We start from the raw sequence: 17911 nt of genomic DNA on the forward strand, positions 1-17911 counted from the left end.
ACAAAAAGTAACAAAAAAATTCCTTTCTACTTTTGAAAAAGTTGTAATCTCTTTCCCCACTTCCTTCCTCCAATTCTTATTTACCCCATAGGAGGTCCTTTTCTTGGTTGTATCTAAGTAAACTTCCTTGTTTCTTTTTTAAAAAAAAATTATTGTGAACAACAAGTAAGTTTGAATATTTCAATAAACAAAGAACAGAAAAGATCATATATTTAACTCTGAACCTGTTATATCATTTTAAAGTATATATTAAATCTAACATGATAGTCTACTTCACTGTCTTCTTTCTTTTGTATATTTTAAACTATTTCATTGATAAAATTTTCTCTCCTTTATAAACATGGGATGTTTCACGAATTTTTGTGTCATCTTTGTTCAGAAGTCATGCTAATTTTCTTTGTATCATTCTAATTTTTGTATATATATATATGGCTAAAACAAGCCAGCTTTCTTGTTTCTTCCTCTTTGAGGGGCTTGCATTTTTCTTGCAGTCAGCAGGGGATGGGAAGTGGTAGAGATAGTTTATTTTTCATACTTATTCAATTTCTGGTGTTTATATAGATTTGACCTTTGTCCTTCCTAACTCTAGGTCTAGCACTGAATCTACTGCAACACCTAGCTGTTTTTAAAGATTTATTATGGGCTTACTATGTGCTAGGTCCTATGCCAGAGGTTGGAGATACAAGCAAAAAAAAATGATAATAGTCCCTGCCTTCAAAGGACTTATATTTTACTGAAGAGAAATAACATGTACACAAATACATGCAAAGTAATTTCAGGGAATGGAAGAATTACTAAGAACTGGGAGGATATAGGAGCTGGTAATTGAGAGGTCTTGAATATTTCCTAAGGATTCCAAGAGTCACAGGTGAGGAGGGAGAGTATTCCAGGCATGGTGGACAACCTATACAAAGCCACAAAGGGAGGAGATGGAATATCTTGGTTGGTTGGTTGGTTCTTGAAGAGGACCAAATGACATCACTCTGTTGGAGTCACGGTACAGTGTCTCCGAGCTTGGAAGGCTTTACCATAAGTAGAGCACAAATAGTCTATATGAACATTTTGAGTGGAGCACCAGGAGGTCCTTAAAAGTCTGCTCAAACACCCAGGGGGCTGCTAAATCCCACTGCTACTTCCAGGGAGAAGATGTCTGGGCACCTGTGTGCAGGGTTGTGACTACAACTTCCAGTGTATCTGCACCTGCTGCTTCATCACTTGCTTGTTGCCACAGGACATCAAGATAGATATAAAAGGTTAAATGGTATGGGTGATGTCTTTTGATTAGCACATAAATTGGATTTAAGTGAAGCAGAGTTGCACCATCAGACCAGCAGCAAGACAAAGTCAAGACAACTGGTGATGGCTTGGGATGTGGTAAATGACCTTAATTTCTTCAATGTCTGACCAAGGTCGAAGCTTTCCATAGCGCCTGCTTCAGCTTCATGGCCCTTGAAACAAATTGTTCTTATCCACCCATTCTACTAGACACCCGCCTAACTTACCAAAGGGTTTGAGACCCCTCAGTTACCTTCAACCTAGTTTAGCCCATCTGTCAAAACAGCTTCTTTGGGGCAGCTAGGTGGCACAGTGGATAAAGCACGGGCTCTGTATTCAGGAGGACCTGAGTTCAAATCTGAACTCAGACACTTGACACTTACTAGCTGTGTGGCCTTGGGCAAGTCACTTAACCCTCATTGCCCCACCAAAAACAAAACAAAACAAAACAGCTTCTTTGAGCCACCCGAGAGAGTTGGGTAAATCAGGTATACACCAAAGATGGAAAGTAGCTGTCACACCAGAGGTCTTCCCTGAATACACCCTACACCTGTGGAATAAGATGGAATATTTTATTATTTTCCTAGGTGCTTAGAGCACTGGGCCTGGAGTCAGGAAGACCTGAGTTCAAATCTGGCCCCAAACAGTATCTGTGGGACCCCAGGCAAGTCACTTAACCTCTGTCTGCTTCATTTTTCTGAACTATTAAATGGAGATAATAATAGCACCTACCTCTCAGGGTTGTGAGGGTTAAATGAGATGATCTTTGTAAAGCACTTAGCATAGTGCTCAACACATAGGAGGCACTTAATAAATGCTTATCTTCTTCCTTTTGATTACCCTGTTAGGGGGTTGGAGGCTCCCCTTTGGCCTCACTTTTCAATTAATTTCCTTTTGTGTTTTTTTTTTCCTTTGAGCCTTAAGGATTAAAAATCTACTTTTCCATATAATTTTAGTATGGCCCAGCGGAAAACTGAGTCAAGAGACCTGGCTCTGTCTACTAACTATCTTTGTGTAGCTGTATGCCCCAAAAGGTAGCTTAGGTGGTGTACTGGCTAGACCTGGGCCTGGAGTCATGAAGACCTGTGTTCAAATGCAGCATCAGATACTAGCTATGTGGCCCTGGGCAAATCACTTAACTTTTCTGTCTCTTAGTTTCCTCATCTGCAAAATGGGGATAATAACAGGACCTACCTAACAAAGTGGTTGTGTGAATCAAATGAAAAACATATCTGTAGGCCACCTAAGCATATAATAGGTATTTAATTAATGCTTGTTTCCTTTCTCTATTAAGTCATTCATCTTTTTCATGTTTTCTTTCTCCACCTGTAGGCTAGGAATATTGAGAACTACTCTAGCAACCTAGGTTTGTCAAAAGGAAAAAAATAAGATCATAAACAGGAGAGCATAATAAAAATATAAAATCATTCATCATTATTCTGCCTCTGAGGTTACTTAGTATGACTCCTCATGGGCAGTTAGGTGGCAAAGTGTTGGACCTAAAGTCAGGAAGACTCATCTTCCTGAGTTCCAATCTGGATTCAAACACTAACTAGCCTGGGCAAGTGACTTAACCTGCTTGCCTCAGTTTCCTCATCTGCAAGAAATGGCAAACCACTCCAGTATCTTTGCCAAGAAAATCCCAAATGGTCTCGGCAAAGCATTTCAGCTCTGTGAGTGGGCCCTGAGGGCAGGTTGGAGCCCTAAGAAGGGAAGGGTTAATTAGCGAGCTCATTACTTTGACCCTTGTCCCTACACCATACCTCATCCCAAGGATATGGCCAAAGAAATTTTAATTGATGGCCCATGGAGTACAGCTCTGAACTCCAGCTCTGAAATACTGGTTAACTAATTCAAAGCAGTGCATTAAGTTATATAGCAGGTGAAAAGGATAGCTAAAGAGGGGAAGGCATGAAAGAGATGTTACCTGAGGGTAACTACCTTTTGATTCAAAGTTGCTCCCTATAACTTAGCTTGTACTGTATGGCAGGAAGAGAATGAATAGGTTTTCCATGCCTGGAGATAACATTGCATCATGCTATTCCACTGTCTTGCCTACATTGTTGGTACTGCCATGTCTCCTTCCCTTTCCCTTGGTGCATCATTATTTCTTCTGCTTCCCATATTAAGCGGCAATTTCTGAGCTGTGCTAGGTCTGCTAGCATGACTTTCTTCTGAATGGCTGACTGGAGCCTCCTTACATCTCCTCCTGAGTGAAAACAGCTATGCTTCCTATGGAAAAGGACAGATGATATGTGTGCATAAATATGCACCCGAGGCTATGTTTATACCAGGTGCACATTTATTACCGCTTACACATGTGCAACCAAGTATATAACTGCATTCTCTATACCTGTTTGGTGTCCAAGTAGGTACAGAGACATGTAGGTACTTAGAAAATGCAGAGGGGGCAGCTAGGTGGCACAGTGGATAGAGCACCGGCCTTGGAGTCAGGAGTACCTGAGTTCAAATCCGACCTCAGACACTTAACACTTACTAGCTGTGTGACCCTGGGCAAGTCACGTAACCCCAATTGCCTCACTAAAAAAAAGAAAAAAGAAAAGAAAATGCAGAGATCTAGAAGAAGCCTGTCTGAGGTTTTTCTGGTTCCTGGGACAGGATAAAGTGTCCCTGAGAGCCAGCAAATACTGTAAAAAGAAGGGCAATGTTTCTCTTTGGAGGCTCAGTATTGCAACAATGTTGTTGTTATTGTTTGTCCATCATTCTCAAAGAGGACCAAGACATTGAGGTGATGTCATGACTTTCACTGAATTGGATTTAAGTGATAGAAGGCTTTGCAAGGTCACCAACCTCACTCTCTCCTCCAGAGACCATCTGGGTCCAATGGCAAGATATAAGCATCAGGATGACTGGAGATGATCCTGGATGCTTAAGGCAATTTGGGGGTAAGCGACTTGCCCAGGGTCACACAGATAGTAAGTGTCTTAGTTGAGATTTGAACTCAGGTCCTCCCAACTTCAGGGCCAGTGCTCTATCTACTTCGCCACCTAACTGCCCCAATAGCACTGTGGACCAATGACAAGTATGACATAGCAGGGAAAGCATGAGAAATCAAGAAGCCTGGAATTTAGTCTCAGTTCCGTAACTAAGTAGTTGTGTGTCCTCAGATGAGTCCCTAACTTTAGTGGGCTCCAGTTTCCTCATCTGTCAAATACAGGCTGTCTCTGAGGTCACGTCCAGTTGTGGATTCTGTTGTTCATTATTATCCTGACATTATGGAAACACCGAGAGAGCATGGACATTTTCTCCAGGGTATCTAAGATAAAGATGAAAAAAATGGGATTCCCCAATGATATTATTAGTATTATGAGCAGAGAGTTGGTCTAGATAATTGAGCTAGCTTCATGGTTGGGTTTCTGACCTTAGCAGTACCTAAGAACACATGATATTGTTGGGCTGGATTAGTTTTCAAAACTACTATCCTTGTGGCTGTCCCTCTGTACTTTGGGGCAAGAGACTGTTTCATTAGACTAAGGAAGGCATAAGCTGTACAGGCAAAACCCCAAAAGAGGACAATTGTCTGAGAAGAAATCATAAAGCTAAATGAAGCACCTGTACTTGCTGCTCTTGACTGACTTGAGCTCAGGACTCTCCCTCACAGTTGGTGCTATCTCCAACCCACAATGTGCAGCACTAAGTGTTGCCCTGGCCAGCTCTGTTGGGGGTAGGACAAGGTGGAAGTGTTTGGAAGGGTCCCCAAGACAACCAATCAAATAGGAAGAAGAATAGTATCCCATGAAATAATTGCCTAGGCCTGAGTCTCCCTGGACTTTCTGGATGTATTAGCCTAAGCATAAATGCTATTTTATTTTCTATCCCCTTCCTACTACCATTTTTACAAGTTTAGAAATGGAAGGGTAAGGAAGTTGGTTCAAGTATTAAGTATGAAGTTGATGTGATTTAAGAGGTATAAGAGGGAATTTAGTTTTCCCCTAGCTCAATTCATAATAACAGAGGTAATGGGGTGTTAATTTGTTAACAAGGTATTAACTCCTGGGTGATCACTTTATGAGGTACAAACAGGTCTCTTGAGAGAATAAAAGGGAGTCAGCTCATTGGACAAGCAAAAACTGGATATGCCTTTGCACGGCTTTAAATATCTAAGCCCTCGGGATGGTTTTGAGTTTGAAGGAGTTCAGGTTTTCTTGAGTGCTAGACCCGTGTGTGTGTGTGTGTGTGTGTGTGTGTGTGTGTGTGTGTGTGTGTGTGCGCGCGCGCGCGCGCGCTTGTATTTCTCCCCACCCCCAATTAACCAAGGTGTTTTAGCAACTAGTTGTCCAGAGGAAGACATCTTGACTAGCAGTTGGAGAGTTCATCAGCTTGAGAGTTCAACATTGAGGGGAGGGGGTACAAGTAGAAGCTGAGACTTGAACTCCATTCTCATCTGATCTTGATAAAAGATGAAAGAATACACCCACATAATTTGATACAGAAATATATTTTACTCAACAGGGAAATAGGAGGGAAAAGGGGAGAAGGGAGAATAAAAAGGAATTTTTATTAAGGTAGGGAATAGTCCTATACAAAAAATTTAACTAAAGATATACAAAAATATTTATAGTTCTTTTTGTGGTGGCAAGGAACTGGAAACCGAAGAGGTGCTCATCAACTGGAGAACGGCTAAACAAACTATAGTATGTAATAATGATGGAGTGTTGTTGTATTGTAAGAGATCATGAAGGAGATAGCGTCATAGAAACTTGGGAAGACTTGTATGAGTTAATGCACAGTGAGGTGAGCAGAAGACAACAATTTATACAACGACAACAGTGTTATAAGGACAAACAACTTGCTATTGATGGAGCATGCTACACACCTCCTGACAGAGGTGAAGGACTAAGGATGCAGAATGAGACATGTTGGACATAATATATATTTGTAACAGGGGTTTTATTTTTTCTTTCTCATTTAGGGGGTGGTAGAGGTTTAGGATGGAGAGAAGTTGGATTTTTAGCTGATTGAAAAATATGTAACATTTCATTTTTAAAAGATACAGTTGAGGGAACAGAACAACATATTCTAAATGGACATAGTTTCAAAAATTCAATCTTTCAAGGGAGGAAGCTGCTTCAGTGGTAGCAGAGTAGAAAGCTAGCTACAGACTCAAGACAAAGACAGTTCTGGCAAGGGAAAAGTTGAGCTGTGGAGAGGAGCAGTCTCTGGGAGCCCATCTAAGCAATCTATCCAGCAGAGATGCAGCACCCAGCTGGAAACTTTGTGAAGATAACATAAAGAGGAAGCACTTCTAGGCTAACAGTTGTGAGTACCCCACTAGTATTGTACTTTAAATTTGTACCAACTTGAATGAGGTTTGCATGTATTTATGGGAAAGTGAGCCTCAGGTTTATGTGAGGGTAATGTTTGGTAGCTACTGTTCTTACTATGACATTTTCATAAATACCTTTACTACAAGTCAAATTATTTTTACCCCATTGCCTGATTGTTAAGGGGAAGGACACCAGTAGGGACTTGAGAGTTATGTCTGGTGTTAGGAGTGAAGCCCCACAGGGTTACCTCCCTAGAACCTAAGAATGTCAATCACCTTCTGGGGGTGGGGGGCCTTCAGAGGTAAAGTTTGTTAAAGAGAAAGTAGAGAGGGATAGACAATGGGAAGGTTTTGTAAAGGGATGGAGTAGGAGCTTGGAGGTTGAAGAAGGAAAGGAGAGAAATGAAAAAGGGAAGACTTTAAGGATTATACTTAAAGAAGGAGAGAAAGAAAAGAGAAGGGGAAGTTATTGGCGGTATGGTTCAGGGATGGAACTAAAAACTAAGTTGGGGTTAGAAGAGTGAAGGTACCAGTTTCTCACTGTAAATCAAAAGGGGCTCAAATAATCCCAGAAGTTTAGGCAAAAGTTTTCCAGGCAAAGAGCTATGTCCTCCCCTGGAACAAGAAAGGTGATAAGAGGGGATTTTTTATGTGAGTCGGGGTGGGTGGCAGAGAGAGTAGTCTAGAAATGTTGGGGCTCTGATTCTAGTTCAGATTCTGAATTTTCATGGCCTGCAAATCATACCCATAATTTAAACCATGGGGCTGGTCTGGAAATGGAGGTGAGGGGTGAGGGGTGAAGGGTGGGGGAGAGTCTTCAAGAAAATTTAAAGATAAGATTAACAGGAAAGGTCAAATTAGAGGAATGGGAAATTAGAATGAGGATGTGTAAAAGGAAGGAATTGCTGTAAGGTGAGTTCCCCTAGATTCCTGATCTATCCTTGGTATGGAGGCCTGTCATACTTTTAGGCATACCATTTGTACCCAACCTCAGTCTGGCTTTCTAATCCCCTCCCTTAGTTTTTAAGAGTAAATAACAGGACTGATAGGCCATGCTGTTTCAGTATAAAATTCCAGAGGAGGAGGGGTGGGGAGGTGGGGGAGGGAAACCAGAGCCAAGTGTGACTGAAATAACACCACATCTGAAGTGAGATTCAGGAGTCTCACTTAACTCTGAAGTCTTCCTGGTATTCTTCAACCTCCACTGCCCTCGTGATTCTTCGGGAAAGCCTGATAGAAAGAGACTGCTTTGCCTAGTAGGGAATGAAAAGCTCCGGATGCCAATCAGAAATCTGTCTGGCAAAGTTGGTAACCTTCCCCCAGTGAAGCCCTGCTGAACTGGAGGTCTCTCACCCTGGTGCCTCCCAAAGCTCTAGCAGAAATCCTAATCTGAGTCACTTTTGGACCTCACTTTTTTCATCTGTAAAATTAAATTCAGACACATTGATCAACCGCCTACTTTGGGCTAGAACATGGCGATTCAAAAATGAAAATCTGTGCCTGACCTCCAGGGTCCCAGTCTTACTGGTGTGTACAACAATTAGAGACCACTAACTGGGTGGTGCAATAGATGGAGCCCTGGGCCTGAAGTTAGTAAGAGCAGAGTTTAAATTCAGCCTCAGAACTTATTTAACTGAATTGGGGGAGGGAGGAGGGGGAGAGGGGGAACACTTAATGACCTCAGTTCCCTCAACTATAAAATGGGGATAATAACAGCAGCTATCTGGCAGGGTGATTATGAGAATCAAATGAAATAGTATTTGTGAAGTGCTTAACAACAGTGCCTGACACCTAGTAGGTGCTATATAAAATGCTTATTCTCTCCTTTCCCAATAATAAGTATAATCAAGGTAGAGTATCGGCAAAAGAGAAACCCCGACAAAATGCTGTAGGAAAATGAGGGGGTTGGAAGAGTTAAGATCTCTTAGGTACTTTCCGTCTCTAACATTCTATGACTCTGGATATTAACACAGCGCCCCAAAAGTAGCCCCTCCAAACACGCCAGGAAAACTTTGCTCTTTGTAAGGAACCTCTCCTTGCCACCTGTCTTGCCCCTCTAAGGACCATGGGAAACTAAAGGAGTCCCCAGTTCGCCAGACCATAGGGTCTTGGGGAGAGTGTTTGGAGATGATGTACTCCTTTGTAAGGGCCAGCCTCGTGGTCTGAAGGGCATTAGGACCGTGAGGATCTCTTCCACTCTCCTTCTATCTCTTCCCCCCACCCCCTCCACCTCTCTCCTTTTTCTGCTCTGCAGGACTGAGCAGTGAGACAAGAGCTAAAACAAACAGCTGTGACTGAGAGAGCCGGCCAAAGCTCGAAGGGAACAGAAAACCCTAGTCGTACTGCCCCCCCACCCCTTACACCATCCACCCTCTCCTCTCCTTCCCTCCCCCCCCCCCAGATCCCTCTATCCCCCCCCCCCCGCAACCTACCTAGCCAGCCACCTCTTCTCTAGTTTACTCCCGGCTCCCAGACAGCATGAGAAGGATCCGCGCTAATGCCATCGCAATCCTCACGGTCGCCTGGATCTTAGGCACTTTCTATTACTTATGGCAGGACAACAGATCCCATTCAGCATCCTCCAGCCGATCTCCTAGCAGCAGCGGAGGGGGCAGGAGCGGACAGAGACCAGCTGCTAGGCTGGAACTCCACAGAGAAGACCGGACTATTCCCCTCATCGTGAGTAAGACCCAGTTGGCAAGAGGGGGCGAGACAGAGCCTGGTCTCTCTCCTCCCACCCCCTCTATGTTCGTTCCATTCTCCACTCCTCCCGCCGCCCCCACTCCCCCCTTGGAATCACTGAGAAATTGTCTAGAGCGGGGCGGCCCCAGTGCGAGGTGCTATCCCGAGGGACAACCGGGCCCCGTTTGACAAGAGAGCTAGTGTGGGCGGGGGCAGCTGTGAGCTCTGCCTGGACATCTTTGTATATATTGGAGAATTCCTGCCCGTTGTTATGGTAACATTTACACTGATGGAAAGGGGTTGGGCCTGGGGATGGGGAAGAAGAGAATTGTGTGTGTTTGTCTGTGTGTTGGGGGGGGGGGGGTGAGGGTGGCTCAAAGGAGGTACAGAGCGCCACCGGCTTTGAGGGTGAAAGTGACAAGAGAATGGAGCTGGGGGGGAGGAGGAGAATTGACAGGCTGGAGAGAAAAGTGTGTTGTGAGTTTGGCGGGCCAGCCTTGCACGGGAGAGGGATGTGGCAGCTTTCCCAGGCGCAGAGAGGAGGGAGGGGGAGACGGGGACGGACGGAGAGCAGCGCGCCTCCTTGGCCGCCGGCTGGATTTTGGCTGGGCCCGTTCTCCAGGCGCTGGCTGCAATGGGGCGAGATCCGCCGGAGACCGCGGCGGCCCGGGCCCTAGCCCGTGGGAAGGGATGGATGTTCTATGTGTGGAGCTGGCTCCGGGCTCCAGTACCTCGGCGAGGAGGCCCTGCCGGGCTGAGGGGTTAGATCCCAGTCGGGAAGGCATCCTACTCGCCAGCTTGGTTGGGTCGCTTGGACGTTTGGAGCCCGCATTTCGCTTGTTTGCAGGACAGAGCTCTGCAAACTCGAGCATCCTTTTCTGGGTCCTTGTCCTCCCATCCATTCCCAACTTTTCCCTGTTTGTGCAAAGAGACCTGGTTCTTGATGTTCCTCCCCCCCCCAGCTGCCGTGTGTGTGTGTGTGTGTGTGTGTGTGTGTGTGTGTGTGTGTGTGTGTGTGTTCAATGAGGAGGGTGGGAGACTGAGGGTCTCTTCGTACTCATTCCTCTTTCCTTCAGTCTTCCAGTTAGATGGAGCTGTATGGACAAGAATTCTCTGGCTTAGAGGACTTTGCATCCTCGACTCTTCCTGCTCTCTCCCTTCCTCCCCTGCTAAGCCTCAGGGGGCGCTCACGGGTTGCAGCAGTGTGAGATGTGTGTGTGTGTGTGTGTGTGTGTGTGTGTGTGTGTGTGTGTGAGAGCGCGTGTGTATGTATGTGTATGTGGGACCATTCCATGATTCACTCCACTGGAGGTCAGACCTAAATGTCAAAGGAAACTTAGAAACAAAGGCAGCATGGTCCAAGCTGGAGGGACCAGGCAGCGAGGGTGAGTCAGGACTTCGAGGGGACGCTGCCCTAGCTCTGTCTCCTCGGCCAGACCCAGCTGAAGGCCCTTTGTTAGTGCAAAGCCCTCAGTTGACCTACAGGGACTTCCATTGACTCCCTCGACCCCTTGGACTCCATGGCTGGTGTGGCGTGCTGGAAGTCCAAGCACACTTATGGAAAAAGCAGGCTTGGCTCCCCCCCACCCTCCCCCGTCCCCATTCCGAAGTTGTGGGCACCCTAATGGCGCTTCCAATCCTGGAGGGAGCTTTCAGACCAGGAGAAGAAGAAATGGGAGGCCGGAGGGGGTTGGGGGTGGGAGGTGGGGAGTGGGGGTTGGAGCAAAGAGTAGAACCGGAGAGATGAAGGCAAAGTAGCAGGAGGTGAGGAAGGGAAGAACTAGGAACATGGAGAATCTGTGATAAGCATTTGCTATGAAAGGAAGGGAAGAAAACTTGAAGGGAGATTCAAGAAATTTACTCTCAGCCCATGGTTTAGGTGTCATTCACCCAAACGAGGGAACAAGAGGGACAATTGAAAAGTGCTTTGAGAGTCTTTCCCTTTCTACAAATGCTGTAGGTGTTTTTCCATTTAGACAAATAATAGCACTGTAAATTTTGAGTCGGGAGGCATGGTGGACAAGTACTCTGAACATGAATCTCCCTTCACAGCTTAGTCCATCTACTGTCTCTTTTGTGGGTGACTAATAAGTCACCTCCCAGTTTTCATACCTGTAAGGGGAAAAGATCCCATTGATAACCCTATCAATAACCCTATTGATGTTAATTCTTGGGGGAAAGTTGCTAAAGGAAAAGTGCTTCAGTGTTTGGGATCAAAGATAAACTCCAACAGAATGAACCAAAATAGCCCCCAAACTCCCCTAGAATCATCTGTCTACTTTTCTTGAACAGCATTTGGGTCTGCTCCTAAGCCCTGGGGGGGGGGGGTAGGAGAGGGGGAGGGGACATGATTCCCGATCTCTAGTTCTCTCAGCATGCAATTTCCATTGCATGCAATCAATAGTACTAGTGAGATGCTGTACCCCTCTCCCTAGTGATTTGCAGAGAGGAAGAAATGGGCTAAAGGAGGAAAGAGGAAGAAAAATGTTTAAACCTTGCTGCTTAGCTTCCTAGGTCTGGGTCTTGATACAATTCTTATCTTTTAGATTTCCTGCATTTTGGAAAGATTGATCTCAAATTCTTTTCTTTTGTTCTCACCCCACTCCCCCATCCAATGCTTCTTTGAGTTTCTTCTGTCAGGGCAGCCTGGCATCTTGCCCAAGTCCTGGTGAGAGTCCCATGAGATGCTGTGTTGGATTTTTGATTGGCCAGATTCCTTTTTAGGGAGGAAGTTTCTCTAATCTCTATAGGTTAGGACCAGATTGGAGAAAACCTTAAATGTATTGTTACAAGATAGATAGATATGGAGGGATTGTCTGGAAAGTGTTTTTTGTTTGTTTTTTAAAATCAGGGCATTAGAAAGATGACTGGGATAAAGAGATTATAAGAGTCAAGGGGAGAAGGAGGGTGAATTTAGAGGAGATTGGGGAGCCATCTCCAATCAGTGATCTCTAATATCATCTGAATTCATTTTTTCATTTAGTATTTATAGCATTAATTGATTGTACCATTCCTTTGACACAAGTTGTCACACTACCTCATCACATCTCTTCTATTGTCTTGTTTTGCTGTTCAATTTCCATGGATAGAGACTATGTGTTCTATTTATTTATCTCACTGGCTCCGTGTTCTCTATGCACATAGCAGTGCTCAGCATTTGTTAAACTAATGGGATAATAAAGTCCCAAGAGACATCACTTTTTTTGTGAAAGTGTGAAGTAGAGAATGAAAATTAAAGTCAGAGATGGGGGAAAATAGCAGGCAAATGGGAGGTGTTTGTGGTGGGAGGGGAGGCTTGGGTAAATTAATGGAGACAACAAGCACCCCTGGTTGTGCCCTCTTCACTTCCCTGGGTCTCTGGCCCTCAAATTCATGGGCTGTGTTACTCTGCTTTTTATTTCATGCCATCCTTTCCTGAACTGATTTTATGAAACACTTTTCTCAGCTTCTCCTAGAACTGGGATCTTTGGAGTTAATTAGATATATAATTCCAGAATTTTCTCTGGGTATTAACAAGCTCTCTTACAAGTTGCAGATGCAGCAGAGATTTTCCTCCCTCCCTGAAGTTTGGAAACCACTTGATTTCATTCTCTCTGTTTCCAGGTTATTTCCCTGGCTAGTTAAGTTGAAATACTTCATGAGGATGTTTCAGACCTATTTACTGCAAGCTAATGGTGAGAGGCAGAGAAAATGTAGCAGAGTCATCATTGCCTTCCAGGAAGAAGTACAGAAATGTGCCAAATACCTAGGAAGAGAGGGAGCTTGTTCTTGTGTCTCTTCTAGCATCTAGCAAGGTGCTATGACAAAGTAGGTACTTAATAGTTAAATGAAAGAATGAATAATTAACTTGGATGTGCAACCTATTTTTTTAACCTAATAGCATGTTGCAGGAGTCTGGGTTCTCATTTTCTCAGTATAGCTCCTTTTTAGTAACTGGGCCATATGAATTTCTATCTGCCTCAGTTTCCTCAGATGTAAAATGGGGATAATAATAGCACCTATCACACAGGGTTGTTGTGAGATAATATTTGTAAAGTGCCTAGCAAAGTACCTGGCACATAGTAAGTGCTTAATAAACATTTATTTTCCTCCCTCTGACCCCCCCCCCTCCCCCACCAAATGAATGTTGTCTTTCCAAATAGATAAGTTTTGACTCTGGTGTCTATCCAAGAGCCAAAAGGACATATAGGCATTATTTCTTTGAGGGCAACTTAGAATGATACAGTATTTGGGATTTTGATATAATATAGTTTGCAAATGAATTAGGTAACTAGGTGGTGCAGTAGATACAACATGGGATTCTTGGAGTTAGGAAGTCCTGAATCTTGCCTTAGACACTTACTAATTGTATGACCCTGGACAAGTCACATAATCTTGCTATACCACAATTTCTTTATCTGTAAAATGGGCATAATAATAATAGTACCTACCCTACAGTGCTGTTGTTAAGGATATAATGATTTAAGGTATATACAGTGCTTTGCAAACCTTAAAATGTTATATAAATGCTGCTGCCTCTCCTTCTCCTTCTCCTTCTCCTTCTCCTTCTCCTTCTCCTTCTCCTTCTCCTTCTCCTTCTCCTTCTCCTTCTCCTTCTCCTTCTCCTTCTCCTTCTCCTTTTCCTCCTCCTCCTCCTCCTCCTCCTCCTCCTCCTTCTCTTCTTCTTCTTCTTCTTCTTCTTCTTCTTCTTCTTCTTCTTCTTCTTCTTCTTCTTCTTCTTCTTCAATTATAGCATCTCTATGTTGGAAGGGACTCAAAAGTCATCTAGTCCCATCCATATCTGAGCAGAAAACCTTTCTACATCCCTGATAAGTGATCATTTGGCTTCTGCTTGAAAAACCTCTAGTGATGATGGGGAACTTGTTACCAATTGAAGTCATTTCATGTTTGTATAACTGTAATTGTTTTTTTCCTGCTAGAGTCTTAACCTCAGCAGCTTCTATCCATGATTCCTAGTTCTGTTTGTGGGGCCACATAAAATATTTTCCCACATGACAGTCCTGGGAGAAAGCTACCACATTGTCCCTAAGTCTTCTCTTCTCTGGGCCAAATGTCTCCATTCCTTCAACCAGTCCTCAAATTCGAAGTAATTGTTAGCCCCTTCACCATTCTGACCCACTCTCCTCAGGATTGGCACCTAGGCCTGAATATAATACACTGCTGTGGTCTGACCAGGGAAGAGTACCTCTTTTGTTCTGAAGCCTTTACTTCTATTAAGGCAGCTTAACCTTTTGTTAGCTTCATTAATTAACAAGTCATTTTGTTGACATCTACTATAGTCCACTAAAACTATGGGACTTGTTTAGATGTGGAATTCATAATCTTGAACTGAAGTTCTGACATTTTATGGACTAGATTCAGTCTTAGGGGTACCTCCTGAATGTCTTTTTGATTTGTGCTCCCTACAATGATTTTCTCTGAGAGCATCATAATTTGAATTGTTTTCTTCCCATCCATCATCTTCCATGGAAATATTCAGAATATATATAGCTCATATTTAGGCCTCTACAAAAATGGCAAAAGGATCAATGGTTCCCATATGCAAGCACTAAGTCTAATAATACATTAAATCTAGGACAGATCCAGGTCTTGTCCTCTGTTAACACTGAGGGTTATGTAGATTGTGAAATAAGTCTGAGAAGATTGGTTGGAGTTGGATTGTGGAGGCAATAGGAAGACACTGAGTAGGGGAAGGACATGATCAGTTCTGTCCACTGGAAAGATGATTTTGTGGGGCAGCTAGGTGGTGCAGTGGATAAAGCACTGGCCCTGTATTCAGGAGGACCTGAGTTCAAATCCAGCCTCAGACACTTGACACTAACTGTGTGACCCTGGGCAAGTCACTTAAGCCTCATTGCCTGCCCCCCCAACCCTCCAAAAAATTAGCTGGAGAAGGAAATGGCAAACTACTCCAGTATCATTGCCAAGAAAACCCCCAATGGGATCACAAAGAGTGGGACATGACTAAAATGACTGAACAACAGCAGCAACAACAACAATAGGGGTAGAGATGGACAAATGAGAAAAGTGGAAAACTGAAAATATTGTGGATGGGCTTATGGGGAATGGGATCTGCAGTCTTAAAGAAATGAAAGTAATTATCCTGCAACAGCAAGATGGTTCCCACCCCACCCCACAAATGGCATGATTTTGTAGCAAAATTACTCATCAATACCCAGGGACTTTTTCCAGTAGGTCTGTATCTTCCAAGAAGGGTTAGAGAAGGAGGGTGGTGGATGTTACTCATAGTAGCATTGAAAACAGTTCAATATCACCAGATTGAGGGAATCTGGGGTGTGCAAACAGTTGGTTTTTGGTTGCCTTTTGAACCAGAGTTGTTCTGATAAGCTAATTCTCACAAAAATATTGATGGAAGTAAATATATTCACATTAAGGAGACAGTGTGGTATAGTAGAAAGAGCACTTGCTCCAGAATCAGAGGATCTGGGTTCAAATGCTGCCTCTTTCCTGTATTACCTGAGCAAGTTATTTCAACTCCCTTGTTCTTAATTTCTTCATCTGCTAAAATGAAGAACTTGGACAAAAAGGCCTCTGAGTTTCCATTTCAACTCTAAGTCTATGATCCTATTTTTAGTAGCTCATTGAAGTGCATTACTAACATTAGGGATGCTTTTCTTAAGTATAAATCTGTCATTGCAAAAAGGAAGAACTCACTTCTCTTTCATTTTCAGTTCTCTGATATTATGATTGACACAGAGTTTCACTCTGTATAGATCTACTGAAAGGATTCCTGACACTTCTGGGATTCTGGTTATGTTGCTTTTCCCCCTATAAGATTAGACATCTAGTATGTTTAGCTATAAAGGTTTTTCTTTTGATTATATAGTATACAATCTATTGATGAGTAACAGCACAACTATAACCATTTTTACATTTGGGGACTATGTTATTTTTTAAAATGAATCATTATAAACTTAATATTAAACAGCAACCCAACTAGATCAACATGCTTTGTAATAATTCTGGTGCATAAAATTTCATAAATTTTGTCATTTCCTCAAAGTTTTCATCAAGATTCTTTTTCCATTCATTCTTCTTCCCTTTTCCCCTCATATGGTCATTATTAGTGTGTACTTGTTCTCTTGGCTCTGCTTTTCCCCTTTTATTTGTAATTTTAAAAAACTAGAATAATTACTTTTATGTAGTTTTCTTTTATATTCCTTTCATCGAAGGATGAAACTTATTTCAGAGCCATCGTAGAAACAATTTAAATCTCACATAGGATCCTGTTCTTTCTTTTATTACTGTAGAGCTCTCTCTCAAAAAAAAAAAAAAAAGGGATACCATACTTTCCTTTATGCTCAGAACTAGACTTTTCTTTTAGGGTAAAAGAATGTATGTGTAGGGGCAGCTAGGTGGTGCAGTGGATAGAGCACTGGCCCTGGAGTCAGGAGTACCTGAGTTCAAATCCGGCCTCAGACACTTAACACTTAATAGCCGTGTGACCCTGGGCAAGTCACTTAACCCCAATTGCCTCACTAAAAAACAAACAAACAAACAAAAACAAGAATGTATGTGTTATATATAAAGGCAATAAAGGGATACAAAACTCCCAGGAATATGTATGTTCTAAAGAATCTCAGAAGGAATTAAGAGAAACATTGGAAGATTTATTTAAACTGATGCAGAGTGAAGAAAGCAGAATCAAGGGAACAATATATTCAATGACCACCATAATGAAAAAGAAAACAACATTAAAAGACATCACAATTCTGATTAAATGCAATGACCAATCTTAGTTCCAGAAAGAATGATGATGAAACATCATCTCCCCTGGGAGGAGAATTGGTGGGCTATAAAGTGTGGCCTGTTGCATATGTTGTCAGACATAGTTCTTCTGTTGGTTTGTTTTGTTTAACTGTTTTGCCTTGTTACAAGAGAAAATTCATGTGTGTAGATGTGGAAAGAGTAGGGGAGAATAAAAAGCAAGGGAGGATGATGTAAAAACCAAGAAAAGCATCAATAAAAGGTTTACATAATCACAAAACAAAACAAAAAGATTCTCCAAATAACCTGTACAAATAACTTGAAGACATTACAATCTATATGGGCTCTTTGGCTGATTATTTAATTATTAAAATTTTACAACAACAACAAAATCTGATTTAATGGTAGGGATTACAGCCAAGTTAATTTCAAAGGGATTCTGTCTTCTAACTTATGACACATTCTTAGTGTGAGAAAATAATTATTAATAATGGGTTTTGGGGGGATCCAGAGGACCCCCCCCAGCTCACTCAGGAACTCTGATTGGTTTCTCAGAGCCAGGCCAGTCAGTAGAAACACAAAAGAAATATAGATTGTCCTTTCTGACTACCTAAAGGAAGTTAACTCACCTGGGCAACTTCCCAAATCATGTCAATCAATGGACTTGAATGTTACTGGCCAATTAGCTTGGATCAATGTGCAGCGACCCACCTCTACTTGAGAGAGGATAAAAATCTTTGGGGAGAGGGGGGTCGATCTCTTTTTGCTGTGCCTCTCCTGGATACTGACTTACCTTACCCCGGGGCTGGCTTGCCCCGCCCCCCCCATAATAGCCTCTAATTTATAAGTAGCAATATATAAGAAACTCCAGCTAAGTTCCCCAATAACTTAGAACAGGGACAGGCTTCCCCCCAATATTGCAAATGACACATTAGTCTC

The 17911-nt window shown here is 42.9% G+C and overlaps 1 protein-coding gene and 1 non-coding gene across 4 annotated transcripts in view; one reads left to right on the forward strand and one right to left on the reverse strand.

Moving 5' to 3' along the window:
* Positions 1-334: 334 nt before the first annotated feature.
* LOC122745005 lies at positions 335-439 on the reverse strand. Its single transcript, XR_006355318.1, has one exon. It is a non-coding gene; the product is annotated as a U6 spliceosomal RNA (small nuclear RNA).
* Positions 440-8969: 8530 nt separating this feature from the next.
* The window catches only part of GALNT16 (polypeptide N-acetylgalactosaminyltransferase 16), a 122274-nt gene continuing 113332 nt past the window's right edge, over positions 8970-17911 (forward strand). For 2 of the 3 annotated variants that reach the window (XM_043988427.1, XM_043988428.1), the window contains exon 1: positions 8970-9241. In XM_043988427.1, the coding sequence (XP_043844362.1) occupies positions 9041-9241 (201 nt within the window). In that variant the 5' untranslated portion in view covers positions 8970-9040. Of the gene's footprint in view, positions 9242-9407; positions 9519-17911 lie in introns of those variants that run through there. The other variant, XM_043988429.1, reaches the window with a different exon arrangement.

Source organism: Dromiciops gliroides, chromosome 2 (assembly GCF_019393635.1).
Source record: "Dromiciops gliroides isolate mDroGli1 chromosome 2, mDroGli1.pri, whole genome shotgun sequence".
NCBI lineage: Eukaryota > Metazoa > Chordata > Mammalia > Microbiotheria > Microbiotheriidae > Dromiciops > Dromiciops gliroides.